The sequence below is a fragment of the Salvelinus fontinalis genome, chromosome 3, assembly GCF_029448725.1.
Source record: "Salvelinus fontinalis isolate EN_2023a chromosome 3, ASM2944872v1, whole genome shotgun sequence".
Lineage (NCBI taxonomy): Eukaryota > Metazoa > Chordata > Actinopteri > Salmoniformes > Salmonidae > Salvelinus > Salvelinus fontinalis.
Genome location: NC_074667.1, coordinates 49,264,338 through 49,283,120, shown reverse-complemented (window position 1 = coordinate 49,283,120; position 18,783 = coordinate 49,264,338). Strand labels below are relative to the sequence as shown.

The 18,783-nt window shown below is 46.8% G+C and overlaps 1 protein-coding gene across 1 annotated transcript in view; it reads left to right on the top strand.

Moving 5' to 3' along the window:
• Nucleotides 1-200: 200 nt before the first annotated feature.
• Nucleotides 201-18,783, top strand: part of LOC129851037 (succinate--CoA ligase [GDP-forming] subunit beta, mitochondrial-like) — a 144,246-nt gene continuing 125,663 nt past the window's right edge. Inside the window, exon 1 of the mRNA XM_055917203.1 lies at nt 201-311. Coding sequence (XP_055773178.1) covers nt 228-311 — 84 coding nt within the window. The 5' untranslated portion in view covers nt 201-227. The remainder of the gene's footprint in view (nt 312-18,783) is intronic.

Genomic DNA, 18,783 nt, shown 5'->3' with positions numbered 1-18,783 from the left:
CATATCTAAATATTCATATTGTCAATTGCCTAATATGCACTTTTTTCATATATTTTATCGTTGAAATGTTATATTTCTGTTTAACGACTGGTACAGTGGCATAATACATTGGCAAATCAGGCAGATTGTATTGGCGAAAATGTGGTCTTATTGTAACGCCCACTTCCGCCAGCCTTCCTATCAGCGGTCAGATTGCGCGCACGCGGTCTTTCTCTTTCCCCGTCAACATGGCGGCATCCATGGCATCACAGGCTGTAGCAAGAGGTTTACGCGGAGCAAGTGCTAAGTACTTATTTCTTGACAAATTCAAGGTACTGACATAATTTAAAATGTTGACAATAGGCTTTTCATTACGCTTTTACTGTCACTGAGAACTCACCAAACTCGCTGCTGTAGCCAGAACTGACAGATCAAAATTGAGAAACAGCTCGCTGTAGTAGCAGTCCATTATTACCTAACCATCGATGCAATTGAAATGAAATATCTTAAAACGAAACTTATTTCCATGGAAGTAAACTGTTGTTGGAACACTAGAGCACTGTCAGTAGACTTTAGTCACGAACATCATGCATGCAGTCTAGCCATTGTTGTATTGCACATAGTGATTTGAGTATCAAGTTTAATTGACAATAGTATAGAACTGCTGAATAATGTGGTTATTTGTGTGGCAGACAGCATTTTATTTGCAAGGTTGATAAACAAAAAATAATTAAATCGAGGTGCCTCAAATGAATTCAACTGTTATGTGATATTGATTGACCTCTGTTTTTCCCTGGGTAACTCACTATTCTACCTTTGCTTCTATAGCGGTTAATAGTAATGTCAGCTTTCAAGATGGGGTAATGGTGCAAAGGTTGTTTCCTATTTGTACTTTAAACATAATGTATGTAGATAAAGTGTCCCTGTTTGACTGATTGTTGCGAAATGGATTTTTTTGTCAGTTGCAACTTCAGTCAGGTCACTAGTTTATAATACACTTTGTTAGATGAATCAGAATAGTTTTACATTTGGTGGATACGTTTTCTAAGAATACAAAATAGTAACGTGTTAGGCCATGAGATTGCAGAACAGCATGTCAATCAGCACACTAAGGGCAACCAGATTGAAACAAGTTGCATCATATGAACTCAAACTAGCATAGATTGACAGATTGTCGGTGCCTCTTTTAGCCTAGGCTAGTTGGACTTTTGGAGTCTCCTATGTTGACTTTTTATTTTGTGCTTTTGCACTTTGTGCATCATGACATATGTTTTCAGAGTTATAGCAGTTTGTCAGTGACACTTGGGGATAGAGAATAACTTGGGAGTGGATGAGGCTTGATGTCTTTGTTTACTATATCCAGACCTCATTGATATAGATTCACACAATTACTCCAGCAGTGTTATGTAGTTGTGAGGAACACGTTTTTGAAAGGAGGATGGGCTATTTGTGGCCACAGTTTGAAGGTTGCTGAGTGCGTCATAGGACTATTCCCCTGGGTCACTGCTATCTCCTATTGATAGATACAGAAGGCTATATTGATGTAGCTAAATGTAGGCCTAGTTCTGCAGTCTAATTCTTCTCTCTTCTAATATTAATTGACCTGAAATAGTTTTGTATGTGTTTTTCAAGTAGCCCAGCCTAATTAACCTTACTAAATAATGGAGTCAATTAGCTATCATCAGAGTTTATTGCTAAAGCATCATTGCTGTTATGATCATTGTCATTAGCGTTATTGCCCTTTATCTACAGGTGAGATATATGGAGGGCACAGTTGACCTAATACCGACTTTTACCCACAGTATAGGCTAGCGTCTGTCTGAAGCCCCAAACACAGTTACTGAATCACTCAACCATCCCACGACTAGGCTAACATTAACAGCACTCTCTTAGCAAGCGCAGTAGACAGACCACCACCATGGGTACTTGCTGCTTGAAAATCTAGTTTGGTATTCTGTGTATAGTGCTAAGTAAGCACATATTTTCATCTCATTGGTACTGCATAATGAGACATAGCCTAGCTTTAGTAGCTAGGGACTAGCTTCATCTATCAGGAAGAAGGCTTGGGATAATGAGAAGGCACACACTGCCAGGTTGTCTTACATTGCACATCTTTATATTATCTTAAAAGTCAAACATTTTGAAGATGATGCAAGCAACCTTAGTTTCCGATGTGTGTGTGTGTGTGTGATAAATTAGGTATTGGAGAAGGGCAATTCTCTAGTAACAGAGTGATGCTGAGACACTTGAAAATGTATGTCAAACTAAAACCAATGATTGCAAAGTTAAACAAACCATACAACTCTATGCACAAGGACTACATTTACCAATTTCCACATAACATTTTACAAATACATTTAGGCATACTTGAAAAACGGTGCAGATGCAAAGTTTGTAACAGAATGATCGTTGGCACTGTCACTGTTTCCGAACGTTGCATCTGTAATGTAAAGTAAATGTGTTTTTGTACAATTTTATATGGAAATTGTTAAGGCGTCCTTGTGCATAGTTGTATGGTTTGTCTAACTTTTTCGATTGCAAATCATTAGATAGATGATCTCTTGGCAGATCTATTGTGGTATTTTCTGTTACGCTGATATTATTGGCACCACCACTATGCCTAACTCTTGATGAAGCAGAGCTCAGCCATTTTTCACCCATCTGGGCTAGAATACAATCTGGAGATGTTAAAAATGTCCTTCTGCTTCAGGGGTTAAATCGCCCCCACCCTCCCCAGCCTCTCTCCTTGTGTTCAGACTTCATCTACGTGCAATCTGCAGGAGCCTGGACATCTGCCAGCGTTCCAAACAATTGATCGTTTTAGTCTGTGACGGCACACACTTCTCTCCCCCCAGTGGTAAACTCATGCAGAACTTCTAATCTAAGTTTTCTGGCTACAGCACCTGGTTTTGACACCCTCTCTCGCTCTCTTTTATGGGCCCACTGCCGAAGGGATAAGAGTAACGATGCAGGATGCTGTTGTCTGTGGCACAGTATCAGAGCCCGTGCAGGATGATTGACTGACTGGCAGGTAGTGTCACAATGGAGTCTCATCGGCTATGACAGTTGTCCGCTCCATAGGGAATTACATTTAAGATGATTTGTCAATAACAATGTGCAAGAAATCGCAATATTTCAGATGGCTGGTGTATGAGGGAGAGAGAGGGGTAGGGTGTTTTCTTCTCATGAATCAAATCTCCTGAATTCTTGTCTGCACAGTGAGATAATCCTCCAGCTGTTTTTCACTGTCTCCTCACCGTGCTGAATTTGTAAACGTTTGCCACGTTCTTTAAGGTGTCACAGCTCTCTGGCCCCGTAGTGCTGCAACCCAGCGTCAGTTTGAGTAGGAAACGGCAGGGAGAGAGGAGCTCAATGAGAGACTGTCTTGAATATTTTAGTGAGGGGGTGGGGACTGCGACGACTGGTTGCTGGAACTTCAAACGCCAGGCGGCTTCCCCATCTGTCTACAGCAAGAACACATTTACATTTCCTCCCAGCGAGGGATACAGTACAGTTAGCTATAACTGGATTTGAATATCATTTCGCCAAGGTTAATAGCCATTTCTGTAGCTCATAAGAGGTGTTTAGGCTTTTTCAATAATTTAGAAGGGCTGCGATCATTCAGAATTTGGCAGCCTCCAAAGCAAGAATGTAATGAATGAATGCACACATCAACCCAGTCAATTCAGTTATTTTCTACTGATGATAATTAAGTTGGGAGATGCTGGGAAATGGCAGCCGTTGAAATTGGAAGGATGAAAAGCAGTATTGTAAACACATTTTAAGGATATAGGCTACTGTAGGGCCTTGACCTTGACCTAACCTATGTAACCCAGGTCCTGCACAAATCATTCCAGTGTGAGAGGAGTTCACTTTGACAGATGGAGCATCCACACCTCCCTCCTCAGTCTTATCTTCCCTCTAGAACTGATACCTGCAATTATGTGTCCCGATGACTTCTCTTATTAGCTATGATAATTGGTAACTGTCCTATCTGTGGAGACCCAGAGACTTGGGTTTGTTATCCAGCTAAGCCTGTCTGCTGCAGATTAAGCCCTGTTGTCCCTCACATTGCAGATGAAGCAAATCTCAGTGATCTAAATCCTGTAGCCATGCTCCACTGCTCCTGCCTCCTCTTCCTTCCCCTCTCTACCACAGCACTGCTCCTGCCTCCTCTTCCTTCCCCCTCTCTACCACAGCACTGCTCCTGCCTCCTCTTCCTTCCCCTCTCTACCACAGCACTGCTCCTGCCTCCTCTTCCTTCCCCTCTCTACCACAGCACTGCTCCTGCCTCCTCTTCCTTCCCCCTCTTTACCACAGCACTGCTCCTGCCTCCTCTTCCTTCCCCTCTCTACCACAGCACTGCTCCTGCCTCCTCTTCCTTCCCCCTCTCTACCACAGCACTGCTCCTGCCTCCTCTTCCTTCACCTCTCTACCACAGCACTGCTCCTGCCTCCTCTTCCTTCCCCCTCTTTACCAGAGCACTGCTCCTGCCTCCTCTTCCTTCCCCTCTCTACCACAGCACTGCTCCTGCCTCCTCTTCCTACCCCTCTCTACCACAGCACTGCTCCTGCCTCCTCTTCCTTCCCCCTCTTTACCAGAGCACTGCTCCTGCCTCCTCTTCATTCCCTTCTCTACCACAGCACTGCTCCTGCCTCCTCTTCCTTCCCTTCTCTACCACAGCACTGCTCCTGCCTCCTCTTCCTTCACCTCTCTACCACAGTACTGCTCCTGCCTCCTCTTCCTTCCCCTCTTTACGACAGCACTGCTCCTGCCTCCTCTTCCTGCCCCCTCTCTACCACAGCACTGCTCCTGCCTCCTCTACCTTCCCCTCTCTACCACAGCACTGCTCCTGCCTCCTCTACCTTCCCCTCTCTACCACAGCACTGCTCCTGCCTCCTCTACCTTCCCCCTCTCTACTACAGCACTGCTCCTGCCTCCTCTTACTTCCCCCTCTCTACCACAGCACTGCTCCTGCCTCCTCTTCCTTCCCCCTCTCTACTACAGCACTGCTCCTGCCTCCTCTTACTTCCCCCTCTCTACCACAGCACTGCTCCTGCCTCCTCTTCATTCCCCTCTCTACCACAGCACTGCTCCTGCCTCCTCTTCCTTCCCCTCTTTACCACAGCACTGCTCCTGCCTCCTCTTCCTCCCCCTCTCTACCACAGCACTGCTCCTGCCTCCTCTTCCTTCCCCTCTCTACCACAGCACTTCTCCTGCCTCCTCTACCTTCCCCTCTCTACCACAGCACTGCTCCTGCCTCCTCTACCTTCCCCTCTCTACCACAGCACTGCTCCTGCCTCCTCTACCTTCCCCCTCTCTACTACAGCACTGCTCCTGCCTCCTCTTACTTCCCCCTCTCTACCACAGCACTGCTCCTGCCTCCTCTTCCTTCCCCCTCTCTACTACAGCACTGCTCCTGCCTCCTCTTACTTCCCCCTCTCTACCACAGCACTGCTCCTGCCTCCTCTTCCTTCACCTCTCTACCACAGCACTGCTCCTGCCTCCTCTTCGTTCCCCCTCTCTACCACAGCACTGCTCCTGCCTCCTCTTCCTTCCCCTCTCTACCATAGGACTACTCCTGCCTCCTCTTCCTTCCCCTCTCTACCACAGCACTGCTCCTGCCTCCTCTTACTTCCCCCTCTCTACCACAGCACTGCTCCTGCCTCCTCTTCGTTCCCCCTCTCTACCACAGCACTGCTCCTGCCTCCTCTTCCTTCCCCTCTCTACCACAGCACTGCTCCTGCCTCCTCTTACTTCCCCCTCTCTACCACAGCACTGCTCCTGCCTCCTCTTCCTTCCCCCTCTCTACTACAGCACTGCTCCTGCCTCCTCTTACTTCCCCCTCTCTACCACAGCACTGCTCCTGCCTCCTCTTCCTTCCCCCTCTCTACCACAGCACTGCTCCTGCCTCCTCTTCCTTCCCCCTTTCTACCACAGCACTGCTCCTGCCTCCTCTTCCTTCCCCTCTCTACCACAGCACTGCTCCTGCCTCCTCTTCGTTCCCCCTCTCTACCACAGCACTGCTCCTGCCTCCTCTTCCTTCCCCTCTCTACCACAGCACTGCTCCTGCCTCCTCTTCCTTCCCCTCTCTACCACAGCACTGCTCCTGCCTCCTCTTCCTACCCCTCTCTACCACAGCACTGCTCCTGCCTCCTCTTCCTTCCCCCTCTTTACCACAGCACTGCTCCTGCCTCCTCTTCCTTCTCCTCTCTACCACAGCACTGCTCCTGCCTCCTCTACCTTCCCCCTGTCTACCACAGCACTGCTCCTGCCTCCTCTACCTTCCCCCTCTCTACCACAGCACTTCTCCTGCCTCCTCTTCCTTCCCCTCTCTACCACAGCACTGCTCCTGCCTCCTCTTCCTTCCCCTCTCTACCACTGCTCCTGCCTCATCTTCCTTCCCCTCTCTACCACTGCTCCTGCCTCATCTTCCTTCCCCTCTCTACCACAGCACTGCTCCTGCCTCCTCTTCCTTCCCCTCTCTACCACAGCACTGCTCCTGCCTCCTCTTCCTTCCCTTCTCTACCACAGCACTGCTCCTGCCTCCTCTTCCTTCACCTCTCTACCACAGCACTGCTTCTGCCTCCTCTACCTTCCCCCTTTCTACCACAGCACTGCTCCTGCCTCCTCTACCTTCCCCCTCTCTACCACAGCACTGCTCCTGCCTCCTCTTCCTTCACCTCTCTACCACAGCACTGCTCCTGCCTCCTCTTCCTTCACCTCTCTACCACAGCACTGCTCCCGCCTCCTCTTCCTTCCCCTCTCTACCACAGCACTGCTCCTGCCTCCTCTTCCTCCCCCTCTCTACCACAGCACTGCTCCTGCCTCCTCTTCCTTCACCTCTCTACCACAGCACTGCTCCCGCCTCCTGTTCCTTCCCCTCTCTACCACAGCACTGCTCCTGCCTCCTCTTCCTCCCCCTCTCTACCACAGCACTGCTCCTGCCTCCTCTTCCTTCACCTCTCTACCACAGCACTGCTCCCGCCTCCTCTTCCTTCCCCTCTCTACCACTGCACTGCTTCTGCCTCCTCTACCTTCCCCTCTCTACCACAGCACTGCTCCTGCCTCCTCTTCATTCCCCTCTCTACCACAGCACTGCTCCTGCCTCCTCTTCCTTCCCCTCTCTACCACAGCACTGCTCCTGCCTCCTCTTCCCTCCCCCTTATTACCACAGCACTGCTCCTGCCTCCTCTTCATTCCCCCTCTTTACCAGAGCACTGCTCCTGCCTCCTCTTCCTTCCCCTCTCTACCACAGCACTGCTCCTGCCTCCTCTTCCTTCCCCTCTCTACCACAGCACTGCTCCTGCCTCCTCTTCCTCCCCCTCTCTACCACAGCACTGCTCCTGCCTCCTCTTCCCTACCCCTTATTACCACAGCACTGCTCCTGCCTCCTCTTCATTCCCCCTCTTTACCAGAGCACTGCTCCTGCCTCCTCTTCCTTCCCCTCTCTACCACAGCACTGCTCCTGCCTCCTCTTCCTTACCCCTCCCTACCACAGCACTGCTCCTGCCTCCTCTTCCTCCCCCCTCTCTACCACAGCACTGCTCCTGCCTCCGCTTCCTGCCCCCTCTCTACCACAGCACTGCTCCTGCCTCCTCTTCCTTCCCCCTCTCTACCACAGCACTACTCCTGCCTCCTCTTCCTTCACCTCTCTACCACAGCACTACTCCTGCCTCCTCTTCCTTCCCCCTTTCTACCACAGCACTGCTCCTGCCTCCTCTTCCTTCCCCCTCTCTACCACAGCACTACTCCTGCCTCCTCTTCCTTCACCTCTCTACCACAGCACTGCTCCTGCCTCCTCTTCCTTCCCCCTCTCTACCACAGCACTACTCCTGCCTCCTCTTCCTTCACCTCTCTACCACAGCACTGCTCCTGCCTCCTCTTCCTTCCCCCTCCCTACCACAGCACTGCTCCTGCCTCCTCTTCCTCCCCCCTCTCTACCACAGCACTGCTCCTGCCTCCTCTTCCTACCCCTCTCTACCACAGCACTGCTCCTGCCTCCTCTTCCTTCCCTTCTCTACCACAGCACTGCTCCTGCCTCCTCTTCATTCCCCTCTCTACTACAGCACTGCTCCTGCCTCCTCTTCCTTCCCTTCTCTACCACAGCACTGCTCCTGCCTCCTCTTCATTCCCCTCTCTACCACAGCACTGCTCCTGCCTCCTCTTCCTACCCCTCTCTACCACAGCACTGCTCCTGCCTCCTCTTCCTTCCCCCTCTTTACCACAGCACTGCTCCTGCCTCCTCTTCCTCCCCCTCTCTACCACAGCACTGCTCCTGCCTCCTCTTCCTACCCCTCTCTACCACAGCACTGCTCCTGCCTCCTCTTCCTTCCCCTCTCTACCACAGCACTGCTCCTGCCTCCTCTTCCTACCCCTCTCTACCACAGCACTGCTCCTGCCTCCTCTTCCTACCCCTCTCTACCACAGCACTGCTCCTGCCTCCTCTTCCTACCCCTCTCTACCACAGCACTGCTCCTGCCTCCTCTTCCTTCCCCCTCTTTACCACAGCACTGCTCCTGCCTCCTCTTCCTTCCCCCTCTTTACCACAGCACTGCTCCTGCCTCCTCTTCCTACCCCTCTCTACCACAGCACTGCTCCTGCCTCCTCTTCCTTCCCCCTCTTTACCACAGCACTGCTCCTGCCTCCTCTACCTTCCCCCTGTCTACCACAGCACTGCTCCTGCCTCCTCTTCCTTCCCTTCTCTACCACAGCACTGCTCCTGCCTCCTCTTCCTTCACCTCCCTACCACAGCACTGCTCCTGCCTCCTCTTCCTTCACCTCTCTACCACAGCACTGCTCCTGCCTCCTCTTCCTTCCCTTCTCTACCACAGCACTGCTCCTGCCTCCTCTTCCTTCCCCTCTCTACCACAGCACTGCTCCTGCCTCCTCTTCATTCCCCCTCTTTACCACAGCACTGCTCCTACCTCCTCTTCCTTCACCTCTCTACCACAGCACTGCTCCTGCCTCCTCTTCCTACCCCTCTCTACCACAGCACTGCTCCTGCCTCCTCTTCCTTCACCTCTCTACCACAGCACTGCTCCTGCCTCCTCTTCCTTCCCTTCTCTACCACAGCACTGCTCCTGCCTCCTCTTCCTTCCCCTCTCTACCACAGCACTGCTCCTGCCTCCTCTTCATTCCCCCTCTTTACCACAGCACTGCTCCTACCTCCTCTTCCTTCACCTCTCTACCACAGCACTGCTCCTGCCTCCTCTTCCTACCCCTCTCTACCACAGCACTGCTCCTGCCTCCTCTTCCTTCCCCTCTCTACCACAGCACTGCTCCTACCTCCTCTTCCTTCACCTCTCTACCACAGCACTGCTCCTGCCTCCTCTTCCTACCCCTCTCTACCACAGCACTGCTCCCGCCTCCTCTTCCTACCCCTCTCTACCACAGCACTGCTCCCGCCTCCTCTTCCTTCCCCTCTCTACCACAGCACTGCTCCTGCCTCCTCTTCCTACCCCTCTCTACCACAGCACTGCTCCTGCCTCCTCTCTACCACCACACTGTTCCCATCCCAAACAGACTGACGTCATGGTTTGCACCCTCTACCACTGCCTAATGGAGCCTCCTCCAGATGTCCTCTAACTCCCCTAATGGCCGGGACATGACCTTGACTTCCTCTACAGCTCTCTAGAAGAGGGTGGGAGGCAAGGATGAGAAAGTGAGAGAGAATCACCACTGTCCTATACGTTTTGGCTTTAAGCAGGAACACTTCCCTGAGAATTTGAAATGGATTCCATCATCACCCTATTGGAGGGGGGTGTATGTGTCTGTCAACACCTAATTAGTCGATTCATTTGAAGACTGTCTTTTTTTCAGAATAAATACTGATCTGAATTAGGCTCCTAATGCTTCATCGTGCATGATATTACTACATGGTTGGTTTTATGTGGGGATTTACAGATGATTCACATTGGCCTGTTTATGCTGCAAATTCAAATCATTCTGCCTTTCTGCTCTCCGTTTCCTTAAGTGTAGGGTATGCGTCGTCGCCGTCACTGCTAACTAGCATGCAGTGGCTGTCTAATTACAATACAGCTCATCTTTATGAGTCAGAACTAATAGCAAACTGCCTCCTCATTAGCTGGAAAACATTTAACTGCAATCAGGACACGCAATGATTTTTTATAACAAGTCAGTGCAGTGTCTACCCACATTTCGGGCTCTGCTCTTGTAAATGGATCAGGATTCCAATCCCCTTTAACTCTAGCCGGATGGTTAGCTAAACGGAGGTAAAGGGCCCGAGTTCAAAACCTGAATAGGAACCAATCAATTACGTACAATTGGCAAACTGGCAATGTGTTAATTTCTTAAACATTTTGATAATGCCCCTTAGGAGAATTCCAGTTAATTAACTCGGAGGCCATCCGTTGGTGCTAATTAGCCAGAGTAATTTCAAAGGGTTAGGGCCTGGCCATGACTAGTAATGAGGATTTTAACCCTGGGAGACGTCTGGGGAAGCCACCGTATTAGAAGAGATTCAGAGCTGTAGACACATCCTCTGTAAGCTGTCAGGCTGGCTCTATATCCGGTTCAGAAGAGGAGAGAGAGAGAGACTACCATGATATAGTACAACTTCTTCAGGTGTTTTTGTTTAACAAAGGTATAAAAACATGAATGACTATGCACTTTTTTGTGTAGCATGTAGAGCTGGTGTTGAACAAAGTAGTGTGGCTGAAGGCAGAGTTGTACATTTCGGTGAGACCTCCTTTAGTAGACTTGAATGGAATCATTAAATCAAAATCCTGTTCTGTAAAGACCATTTAGTTGCAAGATGTCCTTCTCACACCTCTCATTAGGTGTTGTGTTTTGGCTATAGCCCACTGTACTGTATAACTAGGCCAGCTCTTCCCTTCACCCCAAGAAATGGTCATTTAGGAGACCTTGAAAGTGTTAATCATTTCATTTTTTTTATTTTTATAAACGCTTTGACTAGACTCCCATAAGCTTCTCTTCCTATTCCCAAAGCTATGCCGGATCCATACAGATCTGCTCATGATTATGTTTGTTAAAAAATGTGTATTCCCTTGTGGGTGAAAGCAGCTGCGTTTTTTTGTTTTCTGCAAGGGCTCTTATCGGAATCAATCCCCTATCGACATATTGAGTTATTCTGTCTCTGTGCTCCTAATGGAGGGGCACAATGTCCATCATCTGAGACATGCTAATGATGATAGCCTTCCCTGAGAGGGTTAGAGGACAGGGCTATTGAAGGGCCATGTTCATTCTTCTTTTCTGCTTTAATGCAGCCGTTGGCCCTTAATGAAGCATGCCAGAGGCTTTTTTTTATTCATACATCAAAAAGTTAAACATAACCACTCCATGAAATCATGCCTCTAGATTTTGCATCTGAAGAGTGAATGAGTGAGGATGTTGGCCTCTGTCCAGGTGTCCTAATAAAGTATTGATTTTCCTCTCTGCCGTTTGCACGGGCTCTTCACCCCATCCATCAGCAGAGTTCTGTTCTAGAAATGTACAGCTGTGTTGTGTGTCTGGGAGCGTTCCTTCAGTTCTGGGTGCTATTGCTTCATGTAGGATTTCCCTCCCCTCAATCAAAGCATGGCCTAAAATAGGGAAATAGCTTAGGCCTAGCCTACTTCATGAGATGTAGCCTACTTGACAAGGCCTTAAGGCCATTTTGTGGATTAGACAGTGATGTGAGCCATCAGGGGAGTGCCCCTGTTCTATGTAGTAGGCCTAAAATATTCACTGAGTATACTAAACATTAGGAACACCTTTCTCATATTGAGTTGCACTCGGCATGGACTCTACAAGGTGTCAAGTGTTCAACAGGGATGCTGGTCCATGTTGACTCAAATGCTTCCCACAGTTGTGTGAAGTTGGCTGGATGTCCTTTGGGTGGTGGACCATTCTTGATACACTTGGGAAACTGTTGAGCGTGAAAAACCCAGCAGCGTTGCAGTTCTTGACTTACTTGACGCACTTACTACCATACCCCATTTAAAGGCACTTCAATATTTTGTCTTGCCCATGTCTTGCTCCCAGACAGACTAAATAACTTCTTTGCTCGCTTTGAGGACAATACAGTGCTGAGGACAATACAGTGCCACTGACACTGCCCGCTACCAAAACCTGCGAACTCTCCTTCACTGCAGCCGACGTAAGTAAAACATTTAAACGTGTTAACCCTCGCAAGGCTGCAGGCCCAGACGGCATCCCCAGCCGTGTCCTCAGAGCATGCGCAGACCAGCTGGCTGGTGTGTTTACGGACATATTCAATCAATCCTTATCCCAGTCTGCTGTTCCCACATGCTTCAAGAGGGCCACCATTGTTCCTGTTCCCAAGAAAGCTAAGGTAACTGAGCTAAACGACTACCGCCCCGTAGCACTCACTTTTGTCATCATGAAGTGCTTTGAGAGACTAGTCAAGGACCATATCACCTCCACCCTACCTGACACCCTAGACCCACTCCAATTTGCTTACCGCCTCCCCAATAGGTCCACAGACGACGCAATCGCAACCACACTGCCCTAACCCATCTGGACAAGAGGAATACCTATGTGAGAATGCTGTTCATCGACTACAGCTCAGCATTTAACACCATAGTACCCCCCAAACTCGTCATCAAGCTCGAGACCCTGCATCTCGACCCCGCCCTGTGCAACTGGGTACTGGACTTCCTGACGGGCCGCCCCCAGGTGGTGAGGGTAGGTAACAACATCTCCACCCCGCTGATCCTCAACACTGGGGCACCACAAGTGTGCGTTCTGAGCCCTCTCCTGTACTCCCTGTTCACCCACGACTGCGTGGCCATGCACGCCTCCAACTCAATCATCAAGTTTGCGGACGACACTACAGTGGTAGGCTTGATTACCAACAACGACGAGACGGCCTACAGGGAGGAGGTGAGGGCCCTCGGAGTGTGGTGTCAGGAAAGTAACCTCACACTCAACGTCAACAAAACAAAGGAGATGATTGTGGACTTCAGGAAACAGCAGAGGGAGCACCCCCCTATCCACATCGATGGGACAGTAGTGGAGAGGGTAGTAAGTTTTAAGTTCCTCGGCGTACACATCACGGACAAACTGATTTTGGTCCACCCACACAGACAGCGTTGTGAAGAAGGCGCAGCAGCACCTCTCAACCTCAGGAGGCTGAAGAAATTCGGCTTGTCACCAAAAGCACTCATAAACTTCGACAGATGCATAATCGAGAGCATCCTGTCGGGCTGTATCACCGCCTGGTACGGCAACTGCTCCGCCCACAAACGTAAGGCTCTCCAGAGGGTAGTGAGGTCTGCACAATGCATCAATGGGGGCAAACTACATGCCCTCCAGGACACCTACACCACCCGATGTCACAGGAAGGCCATAAAGATCATCAAGGACAACAACCACCCGAGCCACTGCCTGTTCACCCCGCTATCATCCAGAAGGCGAGGTCATTACAGGTGCATCAAACCAGGGACCGAAAGACTGAAAAACAGCTTCTATCTCAAGGCCATCAGACTGTTAAACAGCCCCCACTAACATCGAGTGGCTGCTGCCAACATACTGACTCAACTCCAGCTCACTTTAATAATGGAAATTGATGGAAATTGATCAAAAATGTATCACTAGCCACTTTAAACAATGCCACTTAATATAATGTATACGTATATACTGTACTCTATCATCTACTGCATCTTGCCATCTATATGTAATACATGTATCACTAGCCACTTTAAACTATGCCCTTTTATGCCCTTTTATATTACATACCCTACATTACTCTTCTCATATGTATATACTGTACTCGATACCATCTACTGCATCTTGCCTATGCCGTTCTATACCATCATTCATTCATATATCTTTATGTACATATTCTTTATCCCTTTACACTTGTGTGTATAAGGTAGTAGTTGTGGAATTGTTAGGTTAGATTACTCGTTGGTTATTACTGCATTGTTGGAACTAGAAGCACAAGCATTTCGCTACACTCGCATTAACATCTGCTAACCATGTGTATGTGACAAATAAAATTTGATTTGATTCACCCTCTGAATGACACTCATACACAAAACCTGTCTCAAGGCTTGAAAATCTTTATTTTACCGGTCTTCTCCCCTTCATCTAAACTGATTGTAGTGGATTTAAGTGACACCAATAAGGGATCATAGCTTGCACCTGGTCAGTCTGTCATGGAAAGAGCTGGTGTTGTTAATGTTTATACTCAGTGTACAGTACTGTATATCTTATGGCAGGTGTACCCAATTACTTATGCGTGTTTCTGCGTTAGCCTGAATTGGACTAGCTAGCCCTACAGTGTGATGAGGCTGACTCCGAATAGGTCTCCTGTTAGTAACATTGTGAAGCACCCGGCAGAGCGGGTAAGATTGGACCTCCTCCTTTCTACGTAATGATACTTCTGCATGACATTGTTCCTATCTCACAAAAAAACAGAGTTTGCTAAACCGCTGTCATTTTGTACCACTTGAAAGTAAGAGCTGAGGGTGCTTCTGAGTCTGCTGAATGCCATATGCCAGTTCTGAGGTAGGAGCAGTGTGCTTGCTGCCCTGGCTCTGTCCTTTTACACCACTCCTTGGTGGAGCATCTGTGACACTGCACAATTTAATGCAGCTGCTGCCACAGCACTGTCCTCTGCTCTTTGCCTTTGTATGGGGACAGACCGACCGACAGTAACTCTGTGTGCTTTACAGAGAGGAGCCCTATGGACCGATGCAACACATGCTTCACTCAGCACATTTGGGTGCTTTATGCATTTGATTTTGGTTAATTATATTCATTTTTGAATGTCAGTTTATTTGAATGACTTTGGTAACTTACAGTATGCCTTGTTGCATTTCCCCACTTGTTGTTGTGGCAAAATGACGAGCATGGGGCCTAGGCCCATATTATATTCATTCCCTTTTAGGCTTTATATTCAGGTCATTTGATTGGCTGTTTGATAATCGAGGATCAACTATTGATATTCTAGTAGTCAAAAGATTGTAAAAAAAAGCTGAAAAATAAGTTATAGCCTGTATATTGGGGTAGGCTATGAGCTTAAAGTGGAAAAGGCTCATCTTTGTATCTTGAAGTGCTTTGCGCTGACATTTTGTGATCACTGGCTGAATGTCAAGATTTTAGCTGTAAGCCTGCTGAAAGAAAAAATCTCCCTCACAGAATATTGTGGTCTTTACTTTTACTGGTACTTTTTGCTCTCGCTTGAACTTGGTGGCCAGATCTTTGGCTGTACAATTTCTGCTCATACTTTGGTGTGAAGACCAATGTTGATGGTCAGACAGGGACAGTGTTTGATAAAGATACCAGCAGGGTGGAATTATTTTGTTATGTAGTTTTTCCACAAGAGATTAGCCTAAACCTAATTGATCTAATACCTCCAGCATAAAAACAAACAAAAAAAACAAGAAGACATATAGGCTATGTTAATGGAGACCTGTGAAGTGTCTAGTCACTGCCTGGCTATAGCCTATTGAGTAAAGACTGAGAGGAGAGAGCACTAAATGTGTTCACTGATGCATACCCTCTGAGGTGAACTCTCTCAAGATCTAATTTCCAGTGACAGTTATAGCCTTTCATGTTTTATGGCTCCACCGCTCAGGAACATGTCCTTTTTTCACTTTCACAATGAATGAGACCATGGCCATGTCTGAATACCCATTCTAGCGTACTGCATACTATTTACTCATCGTACGTACTGTTTAGTGAAAAGTATGCCACGGCCGCAACGCAGTATTGGCTCCTGATTGGCTGAGTAGGTTTGGCGGGACCGAGTGTGGGTGGATTTTCCAAATTCAACAGACATGCATCACATTAACCAGCCTGATAACAGCTCATTTCCAATTTGAGAAATGTCTCTAAACTCTGACTAGAATAGGAATGGATTTATAGGCCTACTCAGGCTGGTTATAGGCAGACTATCGCATTCAACCTATACCATAGCCCATCTATCCTATATAAAAAGGACTTGGTTCCATTTCATCATTTATTAGTGAAACCAAAATTAACTAGCATATACTCTACCAGTCAAAGTTTGAACACGCCTCCTCATTCGAGGGTTTTTCTTTATTTTGACTATTTTCTACATTGTAGAATAATAGTGAAGACATCAAAATGATGAAATAACACGTATGGAATTATGTAGTAAAAAAAGTGTTAAACACATTTTATATTTGAGATTCTTCAAAGTAGCCAGCCTTTGCCTTGATGACAGCTTTGCACATTCTCTCAACCAGCTTCAGGAGGTCGTCACTTGGAATGTTTTTCAATTAACAGGTGTGCCTAAAAGTTAATTTGTGGAATTCCTTTCCTTCTTCATGCGTTTGAGCCAATCAGTTGTGTTTTGACAAGGTAGGGGTGTTATACAGAAGATAGCCCTATTTGGTAAAATACCAAGTTCATATTATGGCAAGAAATGCTCAAATAAGCAAAGAGAAACGACAGTCCATCGTTACTCTAAGACATGAAGGTGAGTCGTAAAAACCATCAAGTGCTATGATGAAACTGGCTCTCATGAGGACCGCCACAGGAATTGAAGACCCAGACTTACCTCTGCTGCAGAGGATAAGTTCATTAGAGTTACCAGCCTCAGATTGCAGCCCAAATAAATGCTTCGCAGAGTTCAAGTAACAGATACATCTCAACATCAACTATTCAGAGGAGACAGCTTGAATCAGGCCTTCATGGTTGAATTTCTGCAAAGGAACCACTACTAAAGGACACAAATATTAAATAGAGACTTGCTTGGGTCAAGAAGCACGAGCAATGGACATTAGACTGGCGGAAATCTGTCCTTTTGTCTGATGAATCCAAATGTGAGATTTTTGGTTTCAACCGCCATGTCTTTGTGAGACGCAGAGTAGGTGAATGGATTATCTCTGCATGTGTAGTTCCCACCGTAAAGCATGGAGGAGGTGTGATGGTGTGGATGTGCTTTGCTGGTGACACTGCCAGTGATTTATTTAGAATTCAAGGCACACTTAAAACCTTTCTGGACTACCCATCCCGGATCCGGGATCATTGTCATCAGAAACGCTGACTAGCATAGCCTAGCATAGCGCCACAGGTGAATAATATTATATCATGAAATCACATCAAAGATAGCTTTCACAAAACCCACAAATAGAGATAAAATTAATCACTAACCTTTGAACATCTTCATCAGATGACACTCATATGACATAATGTTATACAATACATTTATGTTTTGTTCGATAATGTGCATATTTATAGCCACAAATCGTGGTTTACATTGGCGCCATGTTCAGAAATGCCTCCAAAAATAGCCAGAGTAATTACAGAGCGCCAAGTGAAATACAGAAATACTCATCATAAACTTTGATGAAAGATACATGTTTAACATATAATTAAAGATACACTGGTTCTTAATGCAACCGCTGTGTTAGATTTAAAAAATAACTTTAGTAAAAAGCACACCATGCAATAATCTGAGATGACGCTCAGCCATTCTCCGCCACGTTGGAGTCAACAGAAATACGAAATTACATCATAAATATTCCCTTACCTTTGATGATCTTTCATCAGAATGCAGTGCCAGGAATCCTAGTTCCACAATAAATCGTTGTTTTGTTTTATAATGTCCATTACTTCTGTCGAATTAGCAACTTTGGCTAGCATGTGTAGTACACGTGTCCATACACATTAGCGCAATGAACGAAAACTTCAAAAAGTGATATTAAAAGTTGAATAAACACTTTTTTGGTTACCACATGATTCCATATGTGTTATTTCATAGTTTTGATGTCTTCACTATTAATCTACAATGTAGAAAATATAAAAAAAATAAAGAAAACCCTTGAATGAGTTGGTGTGTCCCAACTTTTGACTGGTACTGTATATAAATTCAATCAAATAGCCTTTTACAGACACCAAAATGTATCAAATGTTCAAATCAAAAAGCTATTACACAGAATAACGTGGACAGTCGGGTGCACCACAAATTCAGAACCGCTGGACAGTAGCATAACAAACTAAAGTACTGATCATTGGGAACTAGATCAGAATGCCTGGTAAGGCTTGACCAAATAAATAAATAAATTAATAAAATGAGCAGCCTAGCCTGCAAAATTAAAACAATCCATATGTTCAAATCAAAAGGCGTGATCAAGATGACATCAATAACGCAGCATTATCCCAAGTCCCTGGTGCCGACACATTAAGAAATCAAAAGATGGTGATTTAGTTTAAAAGCTCTGCCGAAGGCCAAGAGAACAATGAGCAAGGTAACCCTGGGCGCCGAAGACGTGGATGTTGATTATGGCAGCCCCCCCGCACCACTCTGTTTCAGAAGGGTTGGGTGAAATGCAGAAGACACATTTCAGCTGAATACATTCAGTTGTACAATTCACTAGGTATCCGCCCTTCCCAATAAACACTTTTCAGTGAAAAAAATGAAATCCACTGAGTAAAAAAAAGACTTCTCTTTTCAAAGATGTAGCCTACGATGCAATACTTTAAGCACAACAAAAACTACTTAGCCTATATTCGCCACCCCTGCAGAAGCTTTTGCATCTTCCCAATTAAGTAGCCTAGTTGCTTCCAATGCATTGTGGAAACGTGTGCATTGAATTCTACTAGATGAAGAGCTGAAAACATCCTTTAAACCGTACTTGATTTTCAAAATGTCCCATACCATTAAACGTTTGCATACTGAGAATGTGTCACGCGTGATTGCATTGTTTCCCCGCTATTCATTCATTTCGGTAGTACATTCCCCATATCTAATTGATTAGCTGTTGTCAAAATCAAGATTAGTATGACATCTGGGCATTTAAAGTATACATCGCATACTCAAACTGCCTACTATTTAGGATGCTA